Here is a 20,340-nt window from a genome sequence, read left to right as displayed (position 1 = left end):
AAAATCAAATAAAGTCTTTTATATTTATGGAACTAGAAATACTCAGCAGCGATCACTAAATGACCAGCAAAATACATCAACATATCTCATAATAAGCATAGCCCATGATGATAATGGTAACACTCCTTAATGTAAGACAGCAAAACTGTAATGTTTGGTGGTACATTAAATAACCTGACAGGACGACGAAGTGTACGAACATCAGCGAGTCAATCATTTATTATTGTCCATCACTGTCAACCTCGCGATACCGGAAGTCATATACCTTTCCACATCCGGTTCCCTTTCAAAATAAAACAACAGTGACAATATAGCAATACACTACATCAAGACTGACTGCATTCTCACATTCTCTCCCTTGTGAAGTTCAGGCAGTGGCTTAGCATGATGATCATAGTATTGCTTTTGCTTTGCCTGCTTAATTTTAAGCTGTTTGTGCACATTGAATGCTCTTTCCGGAGTGAGTAGTGAGGTAGATCCCGGCAGTTTTGTCTTCAACCGACGTCCCATCAGCATCTGTGCAGGTGATAGTTCCACACTCTCCAGTGGAGTATTTCGGTACTCCAGAAGTGCTATGTAGGGATCACCAGCATCATTCTGAGACTTTTTAAACAGCTTTTTCACTGTTTGTACAGTTCTTTCTGCTTCTCCATTAGACTGAGCATGACCAGGGCTTGATGTGACATGAGTGAACTCCCAGCTCTCTGCAAAGCTTCTAAATTCCTCACAAGCATATTGAGGACCATTGTCAGAAATAACAATGTCAGGGATCCCATGCCTAGCAAATATGGATTTCATGGCAGTTATTACGCCCTTACTGGTCGTGTCACTCAGCCTCATAATTTCTGGGTACTTTGAAAAGTAGTCGACATACAGAAGAAACTCTGAACCACTGCTGTGAAACAGATCAGTACCAACCTTTTCCCATGGTCTAGATGGTAAGGGATGTGAGATCATTGGTTCCTTTTGATTGCTGTACCTATTCTCATTACACACAGCACACTGTGCTACCACCTGTTCAATCTGTGTGGACATGCCTGGCCAATAGAGAACATCTCTGGCCCTTTCTTAACATTTGACCACTCCTAAGTGTGACTCATGTATCTTGTCCAGCATCTGTGGTCGCAGCTGTAGTGGTACAATGAGCTTCTCTGCTTTGAACAGCAGTCCTGAGGCAAAACTGATCTCCTCTCGGAAAGTCCAGAAGGGTTGAATGCATTCGGGCGCTTCGGACCTGTCTCTTGGCCATCCGTTCATTGCCATGTTCTTTAGCTGCTGCAGCACTGTGTCCTCTGCAGTTGCATTTCTGAACATTGTTAGCTTTTCATCAGAGATGGGCAAGCGTAGTGTGATCCAATTTACCTGCAGTTCTTCTTCCAGGAGATTCTCTCTGTGCTCGTGAAGGTACGAACGACTCAGTGCATCTGCAATGTGAAGCTCTTTTCCTCGTTTGTAAGTTACAGACACACTGTACTTCTGCAAACGCAGCAACATCCTCTGCAGCCTCATGGGAGCTTGATGCAGCGCCTTCTTGAAGATGCTTTCCAGAGGTTTGTGGTCACTTTCAACCAGGATCTCTCTGCCATACACATACTGATGGAATTTTTCGCATCCATACAAAATGGCTAGCAACTCCTTTTCTATCTGAGCATACCTGCGTTGACAGTCCATGAGTGCTCTAGATCCATATGCCACAGGTTGTCCATCTTGCAGTATCACAGCTCCGATGCCCTCTGAGCTGGCATCTACAGACAGCGTCACAGCTTTGTTGACATCATAGTATTTCAGAGTGGGGGCTCCTATGATCAGCTTTTTTAGCAGATCAAAGCTCTGTTGTTGAGGCTCCTCCCAGTGCCATTCTGTTTCTCCCTGCAGCAGTTTCCTGAGTGGTGCAGATATCTCGAACAGATTTGGAATGAATTTAGACAGATATTGAACCATTTCCATAAATCGCATTAATGAATGCTTGTCAGCAGGTGGAGTTATCTGGACAATGGCTCTAATTTTCTCATCATCAGGCCGTAGTCCGTCTGCACTGAGTGTGTGGCCAATGTACTTGACTTCTGTCATTCTGAATTTGCACTTGTTTTTGTTGAATCTGAGGCCATTCTTCTCTTTTTGTAGTAACTTTAGTAGCCTCTTGTCATGTTGCTCAAGTGAGCCTCCCCAGACCAGCAGATCATCGATGATGTTGACTACACCATCTAACCCCTCAATCATCTGGGCCACTGCTCTCTGGAACACTTCACTTGCTGAAGATATGCCAAAGGGAAGGCACTTAAAGCGGTATCTGCCAATGGGTGTATTGAACGTGGACAGCTTGGAGCTCTCTTCATCTAGTTTTATTTGATAAAATCCCTGGTTTCCATCCAACACAGAGAAATACTTTGCATTAGGCATGCGTGACACCACTTCTACTGTGAGAAGCGGATAATGTTCTCTTCTTATTGCTTTGTTCAGATCTTTAGGATCCATGCAAATCCTCCCCTTTTTGAGAGTGACAACTGTCACCATGCTGTTCACCCACTGAGTCGGCTCAGACTGTTTTGTTATAACATCTGATCGTTCCATCTTGTGAAGCTGCTCGATAACTCTGTCTCTCAGAGCAACTGGAATCCACCTAGGTGCATGTATCACTGGTTGTACATTAGGGTCTAGTTTTATGGTGTGTTCACCTGGTAAACATCCTAGTCTAGCGAATAAATGTCCATAATCTTTCAGTATGTCATCCTTTTTTTCCATGCTATATAGCCTTTTCACCATTTTTAACTTTGTGCTTGTTTTTCTTCCTAGTTGCTGGAGCATCTTCCTTTATTATCTCAAAGTCAATCTGGTGTCTATGACTCTTGTACCGGCATGTTAGTGATACTCTGCCCAGTGGCTCCATTTTGTGACCTGAGTATGCCACTAACTTGCAGCGAGATGTATGAAGCTTGCTATCCACTTCTAGTGCCTGAAATGTTTTAGCTGAAATGACATTACAGTCAGCTCCAGTGTCAATTCGAAATCTGACTTTTTTGTCATTTATTATCAGCTCTTCAGTCCATATGTCACTGTCACTCTGCATTTTCAAGAGCTCCAACATCTCATTTCCATTGTTCCAATGAACATGTCATCATCATTTTCATCACATTCTTGACTTTGTTCAACAGCATGCATCTTTTGTGGTTTCTTCTTGCTGCTTGCTCGACACATCGTTACAAAATGATTTCTCTTTTCACATTTCTTGCATGTTTGTCCATAGGCTGGGCACCTCCTCTGGTCAGGTTTATAGCCACACCTGTCACAGTTGACTTTCTTTTCACTGGATACAGGGCTTTCTTTTGTGCTATAAGTCTTTTTGCTTTCCCTTGCTGTACTAATTTTCTGCACATCAACTTCATCATGCAAGGCCTTCATTTGGGTGGAGGTTAGTTCACTGGCTCCGCGTAGAGAGGAGCCAGATGAGGTGGCTCGGGCATCTAATTAGGATGCCCCCCGGACGCCTCCCTGGTGAGGTGTTTAGGGCACGTCCCACTGGGAGGAGGCCCCGGGGAAGACCCAGGACACGCTGGAGAGACTATGTCTCCCAGCTGGCCTGGGAACGCCTTGGGGTCCCCCGGGAGGAGCTAGATGATGTGGCCGGGGAGAGGGAGGTCTGGGCTTCCCTCCTAAAGCTGCTGCCCCCGCGACCCGACCCGGATCAGCGGTAGAAGATGGATGGATGGATGGATGGATAGTTCACTGGCACGGCACACGTCAAGTGCCTTGGCAAACGTTAGATCTGCGTCTCTGAGCAATCTGGCTCTCACTTGATCAGCACGTATTCTACAGACAATTCTGTCACGTATTAGTGAGTCATACAGGTCTCCAAATTCACAGTCTTTTGTTTTGTTTTTCAGGTCTGTCACATAAGCGTCTATCGTTTCTGACGGGCCTTGTGCTCGGGTGAAGAACATGTGTCTTATATACGCCAGATTTTTCCTGGGCTCACAGTAGTCTTTGAACTTTTGCTTCAGTGGAGCTATTTTGTTCCTCTCATCATTGCTTAAGCCAAACGTGTTACTCACTTTAATGGCTTCTTCTTCCGCAACATGCAGAAATGTCGCACACTGCACTTCTTCTGACTACTCGGCTACGCCGCTAGCAATAGCAAACAGTTCGTAGCGCTGTAGCCACGTTTTCCAGTTCTCCGCGAGATTCCCTTGCAGGCTCAAACTCGGTGGAGGTTTGAAGTGTGCCATACTTGCCATTTCTTCTGACACCATGTAATGTTTGGTGGTACATTAAATAACCTGACAGGACGACGAAGTGTACGAACATCAGCGAGTCAATCATTTATTATTGTCCGTCACTGTCAGAATCGCAATGCCGGAAGTCATATACCTTTCCACATCCGGTTCCCTTTCAAAATAAAACAACAGTGACAGTATAGCAATACTACGGTGGCCGAGAGGTGCAAACCAAATTTACATAATGCAAAACACTTTTACAACCTTCAAGACAAATTTACAAGCGACAAAACACTTTTACAAATCCAAATGTAACCGGAAAGGGAATGTCCCAACTCCGGGGTTGAAGCGGAAGTGACGACGAGGAGCGGCTAATGCAACGGACAGCAAGCGGGTGATGTTTTGCCCGTTTTGTGGGGAACATATGAACCGATTGACGCGGTTTTGTTTTCCGTGTGGTCGGTCTTTAGAGTGTTTAAATGGCGCAGATCAGACCGACAGAGTGCATTAGCCGCTCCTCGTCGTCACTTCCGGTTCAATCCCGGAGTTGGGACATTCCCTTTCCTGTTACATTTGGATTTGTAAAAGTGTTTTCGGACTTGTAAAAGTGTTTTGTCACTTGTAAATTTGTCTTGGATGTCGTAAAAGTGTTTTGCATTATGTAAATTTGGTTTGCACCTCTCGGCCACCGTACAATACACTACAAAAACCAGTACAATTCACACAAGATGTGGTGCATTTCTTACTTACCGCTCCCCGTTAGTACATTGACAGATACATATATGGAGCTTCCTTCAAGATCAAGGATGTTTTGAAAGGTGTCTGTTATGTGCTGCTTCTTCAGTTTGGCGACTCCATTACCGTTGACAATCTAATGCAAATTAATGCAAAAATAAATTAGTGGATCCTTTTGTAAACACGCAAATTCTTATTTCAGCCTTTGATATATTTAATTATTTGTAGAGAATCTGACAATTAAACTCCAGTATTGTAACTGCAGCCATGTGGAGGACAGTAACATTCTAGTGGTGAAACTAAACTGCAGAAGTTTAACTAAGTGGGAAAGATGAAAATGAGACACACTGAGACATCAACAGGCAGACTGTTATGCACCAAAAGTATAAATATGTGCTCACCTGCACTCTCTGAAGAGAGCTCGAAAGACTCCTTTTCTGACCCTTATTCATAATCCCAAATACCACATAGGCTGTTCCATCCACCTCTTCACCAAACAGATACCTAAAAGCAAAAAAGTAAAATTGCAATCAACAGAAACAAATTAATACAAGCCTGTTTATTTTCTCTTCCAATCAATCTGTGATTTCACAAACCTAGCTTTGATATTGATGTTGAGCTCTTCGCTGTCCACGTAGAAGAAGGGAATCTCAGACGTCAGTTTCACCTCAAAACTCGGAAGCACTGTGAAATGATGTGCATTTTGGCATCAAACCAGGCAGAGAGGTGAAGGCTTCAAAGATTTTAAGAGTTTGAGAGGGGACTCACCGTATTCTTTGACTTCAAACTCTGCAACAAAGCTCTGCTGTAAGTTGCTTTCGAATTTGGCCACCACCTTCCACAATCCAGTACTACATGCACAAAGAGCTCATATTTCAAAAATGACATATCAATAAACATGAAGGACTGAAATACATAAAAGTTTCACAGGCCAATTTTTCCAAGTTGGAAAAATGAAAAAACTTACCTAACAATTACAGGAAGCTGGTAAGATGCAGAGTAGATCCCTGATTTTATCGATTTATGACTGGATTCTACAATGATGTTGTCAGGGGTCTAAAAATAAACATTACACAACTATTAACAGTTAGCATCATCGATCTAAAAATCCCTGCTTTGTCATTCCGTGAAATTATTGTTTTCTAGCAACTATTTCAGTGGTTGATTTGCTTTCTGCTTTCAGCTATTTATTACATTTCCCAACATTCCTTTTGAGGGTGAGGTCATGCAAGAATATCAACATGGCTTCTTGTACAGAGTCCTTTGCTTTATGAATGTTTTAGGTCTATAAGTGACAAAACTCAGGAGCAGTGTTGATCATACTCTGGGAACATTATTGAACTCCTCAAAAGACTTTCTCTCTGTGATACTGTAATATTATTGTCAGTTATGTAATACTTAAAGATACAATACCGTAATCTCAATGGTGACTGAAGTATCCATTTGATTTTCCCTCTCCACTGGTTCCATGCCAGGCCTCACTGCAAACAACCTGTACAAGACTGCCAGACAGAGGCGAAACAAAAACAAAATTGATGCCTGAGTTGCCAAAAACTGCAGTACCCCCAATGGCCACCTGAGGCTGATTCCAAAACACATTAATCCCCATAGACTCCCATTTTTGGATTAACTGGAACTTAGTAACTGCCTACAAGGCAATGGCCAGAGCCAACACTATGAGCTTCAAAACTGCTCTTCAGGAAACCTGTAGGTGACACTGAGGGTTTGCCCATCTTTATATACAGTCAATGTTTATTTCATTTTCACTGTCAACTGCTTTCTGTGCAGCATGTAGCTACACTCCACAAAGCCTACAGAAGGAAAAAGTATGTCTCACAAGATGGCGCTTCCAGAATAAAATCTTAGGCAATGTCTTAACTTGGTGAGAAACCTTTTATGAATTATCTGACATTTAACCCAGAAAAAGAGGAGATTGCACAAAGGCACTGCTCCACTGCTGTGTGGTCGATCATCAATGGATATTGTTTAAGGCAATATCAAAACTCCATGAGGACAACTGAAGCACAATACTATGCTAATGACCCGATGTACGTATTTTGGGGGTTGATAATGTTGGTGACAAACGTTTTCACAGTTTAGTGCACATCTACCAACATTTCTTCAAAGTTATAGAATCTGAATTGCTGATTATTATTACTGAGTCGTATATTGTGCTAGAAAAGCTGTGTGCTGTATTGTAGTCACAGTTTCTCATTTGCATTTGTGTTGTCTGTTTGTTTTCTGAAGGAATTTTGCACTTTGTGGCCACTGCATACTACCAATTCAGCAATTCACGAGGTTAGGTACGTGTTTCTCAGCAGTGATCTGCCGTAGAAGTGGACTCACCAGGGGTACCGGGAGTATAGATGGTCTTGTCGGTCTGGATGAAGATGTAGCCAGATTGAAAGGAGACTAGCACAACCTTTTCCAGCTCTCGGTCAGGGAACTTCGCTTGCAGGTAAACATACTGCTTTACTTTGGGATCCTTACTGAAGTGTTCGGCAGGAATCTGAGCATTAAGAAATACAGTGAGAGATGAAAGTCCGTCATACAGTTTTAAAAGACAAGAATCTGTATATCTGCGATACACAAGTAGAAAACACAGTGATGTGCTAAAAAGTGAATACCAATAGGTGTTGTGGAAAAAAGAACAATACTGATGATATGAGGAACATGATGAAGTTATAATAGGTACGTATGTGATCCCAAAAATAGCTCTACAGTAACAAGAAAGCAAAATCTAACAATCAATCACAGCTGAGAGAGAAAGCAGACCACCTTGGATTGTACTTTTCACAATACCTTAGGAATTTGCTTCTCTGCTCTGAATCATGGTCAATATATTTTGGGGTTTTTTTGGGGAATAATATGGAAAAAAAAAGACTTTTATGTCAAAATGAAAACAGATTTCTACAAGTAATGTCAATTCATTACAAAATATTATTTTAATTATTTATACAACAATAATAACACTTTTAATTATTTAACATTACTTTGTAGAAATGAAATACACATGAAATAGTCTTTTTTTTCTTTGTAAACTCTTGTCAAAAACGCCTAATTAAATTGACCATGATTCAGTTCTGAACGAGGGGGAATTGGGGGGAAAGCAGGGAGGAGGACGTGAGTGCAAATCAAAAGTTGGCAGGTTGGAACAGTTCAGAAGATTTATCGTAAGAAAAATACAAACAAAGGCTTACGGGAAGAATTTCCGGTATTTAGCTTGGCAGCTAGAGCAAGCAGAGGTTAAAGTCTATATAAACAGATAAGAGGTCAGCACAGGTAATCAAAACATAGGCAGGGAAAACAATTTTGCAAGAACACTTGGCAAGATGCTCATTGTGAGAGTGGACCTTGGGCTCAAGCTCAAGTTCAACAAATCCAGGATAACTTTCTGAAGCTTGGTTTCAGTAAACCTAACATCTGTAATCACATGAAGTGAATCCACGGTTTCCACATGTAGCTGTGAACTTATTCATGCAAAAGAGGCCAACATGGACAGGTCTAGAGCGGTATTTTCTCATGAGAAGAATGAACCAAAACAAAGTATGAGGAACTAAAAGAAAGAATTCAGACTTAAAGAAACACAGTCGCTGCAGCCAAAGCCAAGAAGGAAAGCTGCCAAAAATGCAGGTTAATAATGTCACTTCCCAGTCATTAAGGCAAGAGCATATCTGATTATAACCTGATTATAATTGCAATTTACTGTATTAAATCTGTTGCTGCAAGCCCATTCTCATTGTGTGCAAGACAGCTTTAGCCTCACTTCAATCATTTCTTCAGCTGCCAGCTTGGCAAATATGAAAATTTCTCCTATGGTCAACAAGTGCATTGGCAAATGGCATTATATTGGTTTTAAACTCTCAGGATTGGAAATTCTTGAATTTAAATCTTATAACATCTACATTAAAGTGATGATACTGTGACAATGAAACAACTAGTAAAATATCTTTAACTCAGACACTGAACTATGTAACAGTAAGTAGCAGCATAACATAAATGTATATTCACAGGTTAATTAGCACAGGTAGGCTGGCATCAAGGTACACATAAAACTGTTTTAATGGGCCTTTAAGAGGATGCCGCATCTGCTTTGTTTTTATGTACAAATGAAAAGTGTTCACAAGAAAACAGGTAGCCCAGCTAGCAACTGCAACACTGGCTCACAAATGTGAATAATCTTTTTAAAGAAAATGTTATAATCTAGCAGTCACTGAATGTTTTAAGGATGTTTGTCATTTCAAATCATGTCCCTGTAGGGGGAAAAGAAAAGAATGGAAAATCTTACACCAGCATTCAAAAAATGCTTCCGGGATGTTATGACCATAGACAACACAAAGTCTATGTTTTTTATAGTGGTGGGATGCAATTTTAAAAATTTATCTAATTAATTACAGGCTTTGTAAATAATTAATCGCAATTAATTGCAGTTTTGTCAAATAGCAATATTTGACACAATAAGTGAAGTTTTTCAATTCAAATAAAATTGTGGTTGACAGTTGAATCAGTGAATAGACGTGTTTATAATTTAAAATTTATTTTAAAAAAGGAAAATGGGACATATAGAAAAAAGTGATTTTGAATACTTAAAGCCTAAATTTAGTTGTTTTTTCCACTGTATGGCACATAAAATCAGCATAAGTAATTCAAGGAGCTTCAGAAAGTTGAAAATCCAGAGATTCATTCTGTTTTCATCTTTTCTGGGTCTGATAAATGGTGTAATTTTGATGGTTCTTTTTATAGGAATATCAATTTTTATTTATGTAATTTTTTCATAAACAAAAATTTTATAATTAAGTTATTAAAAGAGATATTTTTGTTGTTTAGGTTATTCCTCCTCCAAGGAGGCAGAGCCTCGACGGAGTAAAAACTTAAACCACAAAAATGTTTCATTTCTATTTATCTGCATTTTTCATCTGTCTGCTACATTCACAGATTATTGCAAATCTAAGTGCAATCATAGCGATTTTATTCAACATTTTAAGACTTTCTGTAAACTCAAGCACTGTCTCGAAAAGTGGTCTATTATGGGATGGCTACACCGTTAGCCGTTAGCATGACTCGTAGCTAACGTTAGCTCTGGTGCTAACAGCAACATGTTTTACATTGAGGTGATACCGTCGGCTTGAAGTGACGCAGTGATCAGAAAACTCTTTGTTGTACAATTTGCACACAACCAGGCTTTTATCTAAGCTGCCATCGGGAAGATTTTTAAAAGAACACCTTCTGTCAAACAAGCTCAATCTCGTCTTCCTTCACTGTTCACCAGTGCCTGACTTCACTCAGTGCTTCCTGTGCTTCTTCTTCATGGCTAAAAACAGACTTTAGGTTCATTACCGCCACCTACTGGGCTGAAGTGTTCATCAGAGTTACCGGTGTGGAAGAAATGAGGGAACTGAGGAGGGTGCAATTAATTATGTTTAACGCGTTATTTTCGCTGTAATTCATGAATCGAAATTAACGTGTTAAAGTCCCAGCCCTAGTTTTTTAAATACAATTTTCCTATAATATGATACGTTAGCAAAAATGCAACATTTCTGAGGATGTTGTTGATGTAATATACTATAGTTTGTTCTTCTTTGAAACATTCTCATAATGTTGCATGGTAACAAAGGAAGGATATTGTCAATTTTAGGAACAAGAATGTGAGGACATAATAATCCTATAATGTTTTAAAATGTCTTTAGAGAAAATTATCTGACCTTTGAGAAGAACATTCTGGGAGCCAAAAATAACAACTTCCTGCTGAAAACATTAATAGAACTTCGCAAAACTTTTCCACAGTGTTTTAGAACAACAGCAAGGCATCAAGCTCAGAGGTAGAAGCATAGTTTTGCAATTAAATCAAGTTTCAGAAAGCACTGTTACATTACCATAATTCTTCCAATGTCCTGGAACTTGTTCGTTTTGTTCAGGGTCACAGATGTGGAAATAAGCACGTTCTTTTTGGTTGGATGGTTCTTAACGATGATGTCAACATTAACGGGATCTTCAAGAGTGTAATCTTGAATTTCTATAAAGATGTTTTCTACCGCTCCCACTCGCAACAAGTTGGGTGCTGACATCACTTCCCTGAAGAGAGACGACAGAAAGATTGTAGTGCTGTTTTAAAAAGCAAATTAAAGACTTACCTTCCCACTCAGGTTTTTGATTGATTTGATAGATTTATTTATTGCTCTTCTTAAAACTAATTTTATGTATTGATTTCTCTACGTATTGACTTATTTACATATTTTAGTTTATTCAATGTACAGTTTATTACTTGACTTTTTATTTTCTTATTCTGTTCTTTAAAAAAAGGACCTCTATTTCTATCTCCACCACTATTTTAATAATAAATTTTAAATGTAATTTATTTATAATAATAATAATAATAATAATAATAATAATAATAATAATAATAATAATAATAATAAATGTTATTTATAAAGCGCTTTTCCAATAACTCAAAGATGCTGTACATAAAATACAATAAGATAAAACAAAACAGTTAATTAAAATCAGTAGATAGTAAAACAGGTTCAAGATAAAATACAGAATCACTTAAGGAAAGCAGATCTAAAAAGGTGAGTCTTTAAAAGGGATTTAAATGTGGTGAGGTTGGTGCAGTCATGGAGGGCATGGGGGAGTGAGTTCCAGAGTGTGGGGGCGGCAATGGCGAAGGCTCTGTCCCCCCAGTGTCGCCGGCTGGTCCTGTGCGGGATGGAAAGGAAGTTTGCGTGGGATGAACGGAGATTCCTGGGGGGGGTGTAGGGGAGGAGCAAATCGGTAAGGTAAGAGGGGGCAAGATTATGGATGGACTTGAAGGTGAGGAGAAGCAGTTTGTACTGGATGCGGTGTGAAATGGGGAGCCAATGGAGGTTCTGCAGGACGGGGGTGATATGGTCGTGAGAACAGGTTCGGGTGAGGAGTCGGGCAGCAGAGTTTTGAATGAGTTGAAGTTTATTGAGAACTTTGGAGGTGGAGCCGAAGAGAATGCTATTGCAGTAGTCAAGGCGGGAAGTGACGAAGGCATGAATGAGGGTTTCAGCGGCTGAGAAGGAGAGGAAGGGGCGGAGACGGGCGATGTTGCGGAGATGGAAATAGGCAGTTTTGGTGATCTGATTAATGTGGGGTTCAAAAGTGAGGTTGCTGTCAAATATCACACCGAGGTTGCGGATGTGAGCAGAAGGAGATAGGGTGGTGTTATCAATGGTAATGGGGGAGTGGGGAAATGGTGTGAGTGATTTAGGTCCAATAAAGATGAGATCAGTCTTGTCGCAGTTTAGCAGGAGAAAATTTTTCCTCATCCAGGATTTAATGTCGGCCAGGCAGCTGGAGAGAGAGGGGAGGGTGGTGGTGGCAGTGGTGTTGGTGGAGATGTAGAGTTGGATGTCGTCGGCGTAGCAATGGAAGTGTAGGTTGTGGCGGCGGATGATGTTGCCGAGGGGGAGGATGTACAGGATAAAGAGGAGGGGGCCAAGGACTGATCCTTGAGGGACACCATGGGACAGGGGGGCGGTGGGGGATGTGCAGTTGTTGACCTTGATGAATTGTTGTCGATTAGTGAGATATGATGTGAACCAGGTGAGGGCGGTGTCGGTGATGTTAATGGAGGATTGAAGGCGGGACAGGAGGATGGAGTGATTGATTGTGTCAAATGCTGCAGAGAGGTCGAGAAGAATGAGGATGGTGACTTGTCCAGAGTCTGAGGAGAGGAGGAGATCGTTGGTGACCTTGAGGAGAGCAGTTTCAGTGCTGTGATGAGAGCGGAATCCGGATTGAAAGGTTTCATACAGGTTGTTGGAGGTGAGATGAGTTTTCAACTGGGCAGCGACGACACGTTCTAATGTTTTGGATATGAAGGGGAGGTTGGAGATGGGCCGGAAGTTGTGAGGGGAGGTTGGATCCAAACCAGGTTTTTTGAGGATGGGGGAGACAGAGGCGAGCTTGAGGGGTGAGGGGACACAGCCAGTACTGAGGGAAGTGTTGATGATGTTAGTGATGAGGGGGGAGATAACAGGGAGGCAGTTTTTGAGGAGGTCAGTGGGGATGGGGTCCAGGCAGGATGTGGAGTTTTTAGTTCCAGTGATGAATTTGGGCAGGTCCAGGGGGGAAACGGGCGAGAAGTGGGCCAGGGGGGGAAAGTTCAGAGGGTTTGGTGGAGGAGAGGGGGGATCAAGTGAAGTGGGAGAGGTGACAAGGCTGCTGTGGATGGAGATGATTTTGTTATGGAAAAAAGAGAGGAATAGGTTGCACTTGTCGGTGGTGAACGAGTTTGAGACGGTATCCGGGGGGGCAAGGAGTTTGTTGACAGTTGAGAAGAGGGACTTGGGGTTGTTGGAGCTGGTATTGATCAGGTCAGAGTAGAAAGTGGACCGTGCAGATTTCAGGGCGTCTTTGTATTGTTGGAGGAAGTCGGAGTAGGCTTGGCGGTGAACTGTCAGGTTTGTTTTCTTGACAAGACGTTCCAGCTGTCGTTTATGGGCTTTCATGAGGTGGAGTTCGGGGGTGTACCATGGAGCAGAGTGGGAGAAAGTGACTAATTTGGATTTGAGGGGAGCAAGCTGATCAAGACAGGAAGAGAGAGTATGATTGTAGTGGTTGATAAGGTCAGTGGGGTTATTGATTGATAGGGGAGGGGAGACGGACAGTGCAGTGGTCAGTGAGGCAGAGAATACAGAGGGGGAGAGTGATCTGGTGTTTCTAAAAAAGATTGTCCGTTTTTCCTTGGGCAGGGGGGTGGGGAGGCTGATGTCCATAGTTATTGCTAGGTGGTCAGAGATGGAGAGATGACAGCTGGAGATATTTAGGACTGTAAGACCAGAGGAGCAAACCAGATCGAGGATGTGTCCATGGTTGTGGGTGGGGAAATTGACATGCTGGGTGAGGTTGAGTGATTGTAGGAGGTCCAGGAAGTCAGAGGCAGATTTACTGTGAAGGTTGTCCATGTGAAAGTTGCAGTCACCAAGGATGAGGACTGAGGGAGATGTAGCTAATAGCTGGGTGGCAAAGTGGGAAAAGTCAGGGAGGAATGAGGGGTTTGGTTTAGGTGGGCGGTAAATGATAGCAGTGACCACTGGGGTGGGACCGGGTAATTTAAAAACAAGGTGTTCAAAGGAGGGGGGGGGCAGGGATGGAAAGTGGGATGGTTGTGAAGACCTGTTTGTGGATGACTGCGATGCCACCTCCTCGACCTTCTGGGCGGGGTGAGTTGAGGTACATGTATCCGGAGGGAGTGGCTTGGTTGAGTGGGTAGAAGTCCAGTGGTTTGTGCCATGTTTCAGTTAGACAGAGGAAGTCCAGTTTATTGTCCAGGATGAATAATTGTAGAATGGGGCCTTTGCTGGTGACGGAGCGGGTGTTGAAGAGGGCAAAGTTCAGGTGAAGTGTGGATGTGTGATTAGGGGAGGGCTTCTGGGGACAAGGCTGTGAGGTCCGTGGAAGTGGGCGAAGGTTAGCAAAATGGCAGTTTCTGAGGGTGGGCTGCCGAGGTTGTCTGAAGCTGATCATGGTGGGGATTTGGCAGCTTGTTGAGTTCTGGTAGAGCGGGGGTGACAGGCAGGGGGAGCCGGGGAGGGGGCATTTATAAAATAAATAATAAATAAATAAATAGCATTTATCTATGCTATTTTATCTTATTTATTTAAATTAATCTCATCTGGTGATTCTTCATTGCATGTGTTATTCAGGATAACTTTTCCTAACTGTTGGAGGGTTGTTTGTATTGTTTTATTGCATTTTTTCCTGTTATCTGTAAAGTACTTTCTGTTACATTTCATTTGTATAAAAAAAATGCTATATACATAAAGTCTGATTGATTGATTGATTGATTGATTGATTGATTGATTGATTGATTGATTGATTGATTGATTGATTGATTGATTGATTGAACCAAAGTGCTGTTATAGGGGATATTTGAACATGTAGATTAAACAAATTTTATATTTTTTTAAAGGTTTAAGACTAATAAAACATGAATTTTTACAAAATGTACAATGTACGATGTCATAATGTGCATTTTTGTTTGAAACAACACATCTTCTACTAAGATGAGCTCTGTGAGGATGTATTGAGGCATATATGTAGAAGGAAAACAAGTAAAATAATCAGAAGTTTTTGGAAACATGCAAAATGGAAGTACAGAATAACCTCCAGCATTTATTTTACATACAATGTGTAATCTATTAATCATTCTGACCAAGATCCAGCACTAGATCAATGAAATATTTCATCATTGTGCTGCACTCTGTTTACTGTGTCACCACAGTGTAAACTGAAAACAGATTCCAGGAAACTGTGCTGCAATTTACTGGCATTTGAAAAACCTAAAGGCCAAATTGATCAGAGCTGAACAATAATTCAAATTTTTTAATCGTCACTCTATATCTGTTACTGTCGGTGTTAGACAAGCCAAAATCTGCTTGATTTGTTGTTGTACACTTTATAATTTTGCTCATTAGCTGAACCTTGTTGATAGAATTTTAATCTAATGTTAAAGAGCATTTTAGGAATATCTGTCTTTATATTTTAGAATCATTGTAGTGATCAGAACAATTCTGTACAACATTTCATTTGACAAATAACACAACAATAAATGCATAGCTTTTTTTCTCACTGGCTGAGGTAATTCAGCTGAAAGCATAGAAAATTGTGTCATCACGAAACACCCACTGAAAGTGTATTTTATTGTTACTGAGACGTAGAATTAGTCAATATCAATAAGAAAGAACATTTAATGTTAGGAAAAGCATTTATTGTTGTACAAAAATGGGCTATGCATAAAGAATGTTTCATATTTCATCTTCAAATTACATACACTATATTGCCAAAAGGATTCGCTCACCTGCCTTGACTCGCATATGAACGTAAGTGACATCCCATTCCTAATCCATAGGGTTCAATATGACGTTGGTCCACCCTTTGCAGCTAGAACAGCTTCAACTCTTCTGGGAAGGCTGTCCACAAGGTTTAGGAGTGTGTTTATGGGAATTTTTGACCATTCTTCCAGAAGCACATTTGTGAGGTCATACACTGATGTTGGACCAGAAGGTCTGGCTCTCAGTCTCCACTCTAATTCATCCCAAAGGTGTTCTATCGGGTTGAGGTCAGGACTCTGTGCAGGCCAGTCAAGTTCATCCACACCAGACTCTGTCATCCATGTCTTTATGGACCTTGCTTTGTGCACTGGTGCACAGTCATGTTGGAAGAGGAAGGGGCCAGCTCCAAACTGTTACCACAAAGTTGGGAGCATGGAATTGTCCAAAATGTCTTGGTATGCTGAAGCATTCAGAGTTCCTTTCACTGGAACTAAGGGGCCAAGCCCGGCTCCTGAAAAACAACCCCACACCATAATCCCCCCTCCACCAAACTTTACACTTGGCACAATGCAGTCCGACAAGTATCGTTCTCCTGGCAACCGCCAAACCCAGACTCGTCCATCAGATTGCCAGATGGAGAAGCGCGATTGGTCACTCCAGAGAAGGCGTCTCCACTGCTCTAGAGTCCAGTGGTGGCTGCTTTACACCACTGCATCCCACGCTTTGCATTGCACTTGGTGATGTATGGCTTGGATGCAGCTGCTCGGCCATGGAAACCCATTCCATGAAGCTCTCTGCTGAAGCACTGTTCTTGAGCTAATCTGAAGGCCACATAAAGTTTGAAGGTCTGTAGCGATTGACTCTGCAGAAAGTTGGTGACCTCTTGGCACTATGTGCCTCAGCATCCGCTGACCCCACTCTGTCAGTTTACGTGACCTACCACTTGGTGGCTGAGTTGCTGTCGTTCCAACACACTTCCACTTTCTTATAATACAGCTGACAGTTGACTGTGGAATATTTAGGAGCCAGGAAATGTCACGACTGGATTTGTTGCACAGGTGGCATCCTATCACAGTTCCACGCTGGAATTCACTGAGCTCCTGAGAGCGACCCATTCTTTCACAAATGTTTGTAAAAGCAGTCTGCATACCTAGGTGCTTGATTTTATACACCTCTGGCCATGGAAGTGATTGGAACACCTGATTCTGATTATTTGGATGGGTGAGCAAATACTTTTGGCAATATAGTGTAGTTGTTATTGTCACAACTGTCAGAGCATAGTGCTATGATTAAGAGAGGAAAACAGACAATATTTTATCTCTTTTAATCCCAAATTAGCTTTGATCAGGCCTTCAAATTAACAAAGAATCTTAAAGGTTAGGAAGTTGTACTTACAGTGGAGCACCACCAGCCACAGAAATCAGAAAGGACAATGCCAGAAAGGCCAACAGCGATGGCTGGATCCAACACATCCTGCTGCCAGATACCATATCTGCTGTGTGTGTTCATTCTCCCTCTGTAACCCTTTTTAACACGCTTGTTGCTCCTCCTGCACCCTCTGTCTCATCCTCCTCCTGTAAATTATTTTTCAGGCTTTAATCATTGATTAGATTTTGAATGAATAATGTGACATATTCAGTCATTAAAACTGTCAGATAAACGTATTTGACTGCCAGCTAGATTTATTTAGATTTGTTTGTTTCTAAAAACATTCTGAGTCAGTTCTGCAAAATTCTCGAAATGTTTTCGGTGGAAAGTTTTATCTTATTTCTGGGAATGTTCTTCTTAAATGCAGGATGAAGTTCTCTAAAGATGCTCTGAAAATGTTCTTAAAACATTTTCTGAATGTTGCATTGAGAACGTTCTCAAAAGCAACATCCCTAGAACATCTTCAGAATATTTCAGGGAAAATGTTCCACCTTTGTTATTATTTCATATTACAGGAACGTTTTTTGAATGTTGGCTTGAGAACATTCTTGTTTTGTTATCATAATCTGACAACATCCTTCAAAAACTAAATGTCAAAACATTCTGTCTTTTCTGACTTTTAACCTCATAGGAACATTATTTTTGAAACGCTAAATATCCTTGCAACGCTCTTTGAACATTAGATTTTTATGTTTTCTTTCAAATGATTTTAGAACTTGTAGGTAATGTTGGTCTATTCTTCAAAGTCCTAGAAATGTTTTCAGTGGGAAGTTTTATTTTATTTCTCTGGATGTTCTTCTCAAAAAGCAGAATGAAGTTCTCCAAAGATGCTCTGGAAATGTTTTAAAAACATTTTCTGAATGTTGCGTTTACAGTGTCATTCCTCTGTCATAACAGATTATAGGAGAACTTTCGCAACAGCAACATCCCTAAAACAAAGCAATGTAATGTCAAAATGTTCTGTCTTAGTTCATGTTTACCCCCATAGGAACATTACTGTTGAAATGCTAAACATGCCTGAAACGTCCTTTGAACATTAGATTTAAATGTTCTTGTTTTTTTATTTAATCTTTATTAGTGCTTGTAGGTGATGTTAGCCAGTGTTGTGGGAACATTACCTGCTCGCTGAGGTAAAAACTACAAATATTTGCCTAACTGGACTGAAGTAGAAACATAAACTAGTACAAACTGAAGCAAAGAAAGCACCTCAAAGTACCTCAAAACTGTGAAGCAAAAAATTATTTTACCCCACTGCTGTTCATAGTAGCTACTAGAGTTATTACACAGTAAAGAGGTTGCTGTAAATTTTACAGTAAGGTGTTGGCATGTGGATTCCTGCACCTTACTGTCGAAGTGTTCACTGTACTACTGTATTCTGATTAACAGTATTATTGGTCATTACTGAATTTCCTCTTACAGTACTATTACTGTTTTTACATTCACTTATGACTGGTCAAACATTAAAAACTAAACGTGCAATGACAATATGAAAATAGAAAAATTAAGAAAAAACCAAGATTGTCCAACTTAATTTGCTCCATCAAGTTAATTTACCAGAAACTGCTGCAGGATTCAGTTCAGATCAGTTTGTTTGATGAGACAAAGTTTCACAGCTACCTGACATTTTCCATGAAAAGTTCATTATACAAATGTTTTCAGAACAAAGATTAAATACACAGTGGAGCCAACTTATCTGTGCTTCGTTTTAAAAAAAATTAAAAAAAATAAAAAAATCTGTTGTGTATCAAAGTTTAAAACGCCCAGCACATCTTCTTAACACTTAAAATATTTACTGTTCACTACTTCATTTAATAGCATTATTGAACAAGAAAAAAGTAAATAATACTTGATTAACAGAACTATATCCTCTACATTCTCAAAATATTTTTCTCTAGCAGCTGATTTAGCTGCTTGACTAATAAACTAATAAACACTACCTTCATATAGAAATGTAATATATCTGCCAGGTTTTCCAGAGTCACTGGTTTTGGAAAGGAAAAGAGTAAAAGATCATCGACAACCCTTTCACATTAGACAAAAGCAACAAGAAAAAGGTTGAAAAAAACCAGCCAGAATTTCCAAAAAATTCTCTGCTGATTTACTATAATTAAGGGCAGTGGATGAGTTTCTGCCCAGAGTTGAATTAATTTTCTGCCAAGATCTTATATTGATGATGGAAGAGTCGAACCGCTGTGCAAAGTCTTCTACAGCACATCCCAAAGATTCTCAGTGGGGCTGAAGTCTGGACTCTGTGGAGAAAATGACATCTCATGCTCCCTGAACCACTCATTCTCAATGTGAGCCCCCATGAATCCTGGCATCGTCATCTTAGAACATGCAAGTGCCATCAGAGAAGAAAAATTCCATTGATGGAAAGACCTGGTCATTCAGTATGTTCAGGTAGTCAGCTGACCTCATTCTTTGGGAACATAATGTTGCTGAACCTAGACTTGACCAACAACAACAACAACCCCAGATCATAACCCTAACCCCTACAGGCCTGGAGACATGATGAGTGCATCACTTCATCCGCCTCTCTTCTTACTGTGATGCACCTGTAGCATTGGATTTATGTATGATTGTGTTCATTTGCATTTACATTTTTTGTCTAATATTTCAGTGTTTATTTATGTTGTGTCTTGAATCTTATTTCATAGATTATTTAAATTATTTGATAGTTTATAATTTTGTGTTTCCTTATTGCCTTGCTCAGTGTCCCAGATGTTAGTTCCGACTTCGTGTTGTTTCTAGTACGACCTTTATATATGAGACACCGAGAGTGAGAGTGTGGTCAGAGTTGTTGTGTGGAGCTGAAATAAAAGCCGACAGAAACCTGTTCTGCTGTTTTGGTAATGTACTAACACGGAAGACAGCAAAATATGAGAACAACAAACTATAAGAACATTACAAAATTGTAACCTGCCTGACTCACAGCCCTGGAGAGGTAAGCCAACAACTTTTAAGGGTTACGCCCCCATCACTTTGGAACAGGGTAAATCTGGATTCATCAGATCACATGGCCTTCTTCCATTGCTTCAGAATCCAATCTTTACGCTCCGTAGCAAATTGAAGCCTTTCTTTCCATTTAGCCTCACTGATCAGTGGTTTTCTTAGAGCTGCACAGCTGTTTAGTTCCAATCCTTTGAGTTTCCTTCGTATTGTACATG

General features: G+C 40.7%; 1 protein-coding gene across 1 annotated transcript in view; it reads right to left on the bottom strand.

Annotated features, from left to right (window-relative positions):
• The window catches only part of LOC111584070 (complement C3-like), a 64,974-nt gene extending 47,727 nt beyond the window's left edge, over nt 1-17,247 (bottom strand). The window contains exons 1-9 of the mRNA XM_023293322.3: nt 17,141-17,247; nt 10,820-11,018; nt 7,293-7,455; nt 6,360-6,448; nt 5,914-6,002; nt 5,715-5,797; nt 5,543-5,630; nt 5,348-5,450; nt 4,962-5,082 (exon numbers count right to left, since the gene is read on the bottom strand). Coding sequence (XP_023149090.2) covers nt 4,962-5,082; nt 5,348-5,450; nt 5,543-5,630; nt 5,715-5,797; nt 5,914-6,002; nt 6,360-6,448; nt 7,293-7,455; nt 10,820-11,018; nt 17,141-17,235 — 1,030 coding nt within the window. The 5' untranslated portion in view covers nt 17,236-17,247. The remainder of the gene's footprint in view (nt 1-4,961; nt 5,083-5,347; nt 5,451-5,542; nt 5,631-5,714; nt 5,798-5,913; nt 6,003-6,359; nt 6,449-7,292; nt 7,456-10,819; nt 11,019-17,140) is intronic.
• Between the last annotated feature and the right edge of the window lie 3,093 nt (nt 17,248-20,340).

This window comes from Amphiprion ocellaris, chromosome 4, assembly GCF_022539595.1.
Source record: "Amphiprion ocellaris isolate individual 3 ecotype Okinawa chromosome 4, ASM2253959v1, whole genome shotgun sequence".
In the NCBI taxonomy this organism is placed as follows: domain Eukaryota; kingdom Metazoa; phylum Chordata; class Actinopteri; family Pomacentridae; genus Amphiprion; species Amphiprion ocellaris.
This window is presented reverse-complemented; position numbering and strand designations above follow the sequence as displayed.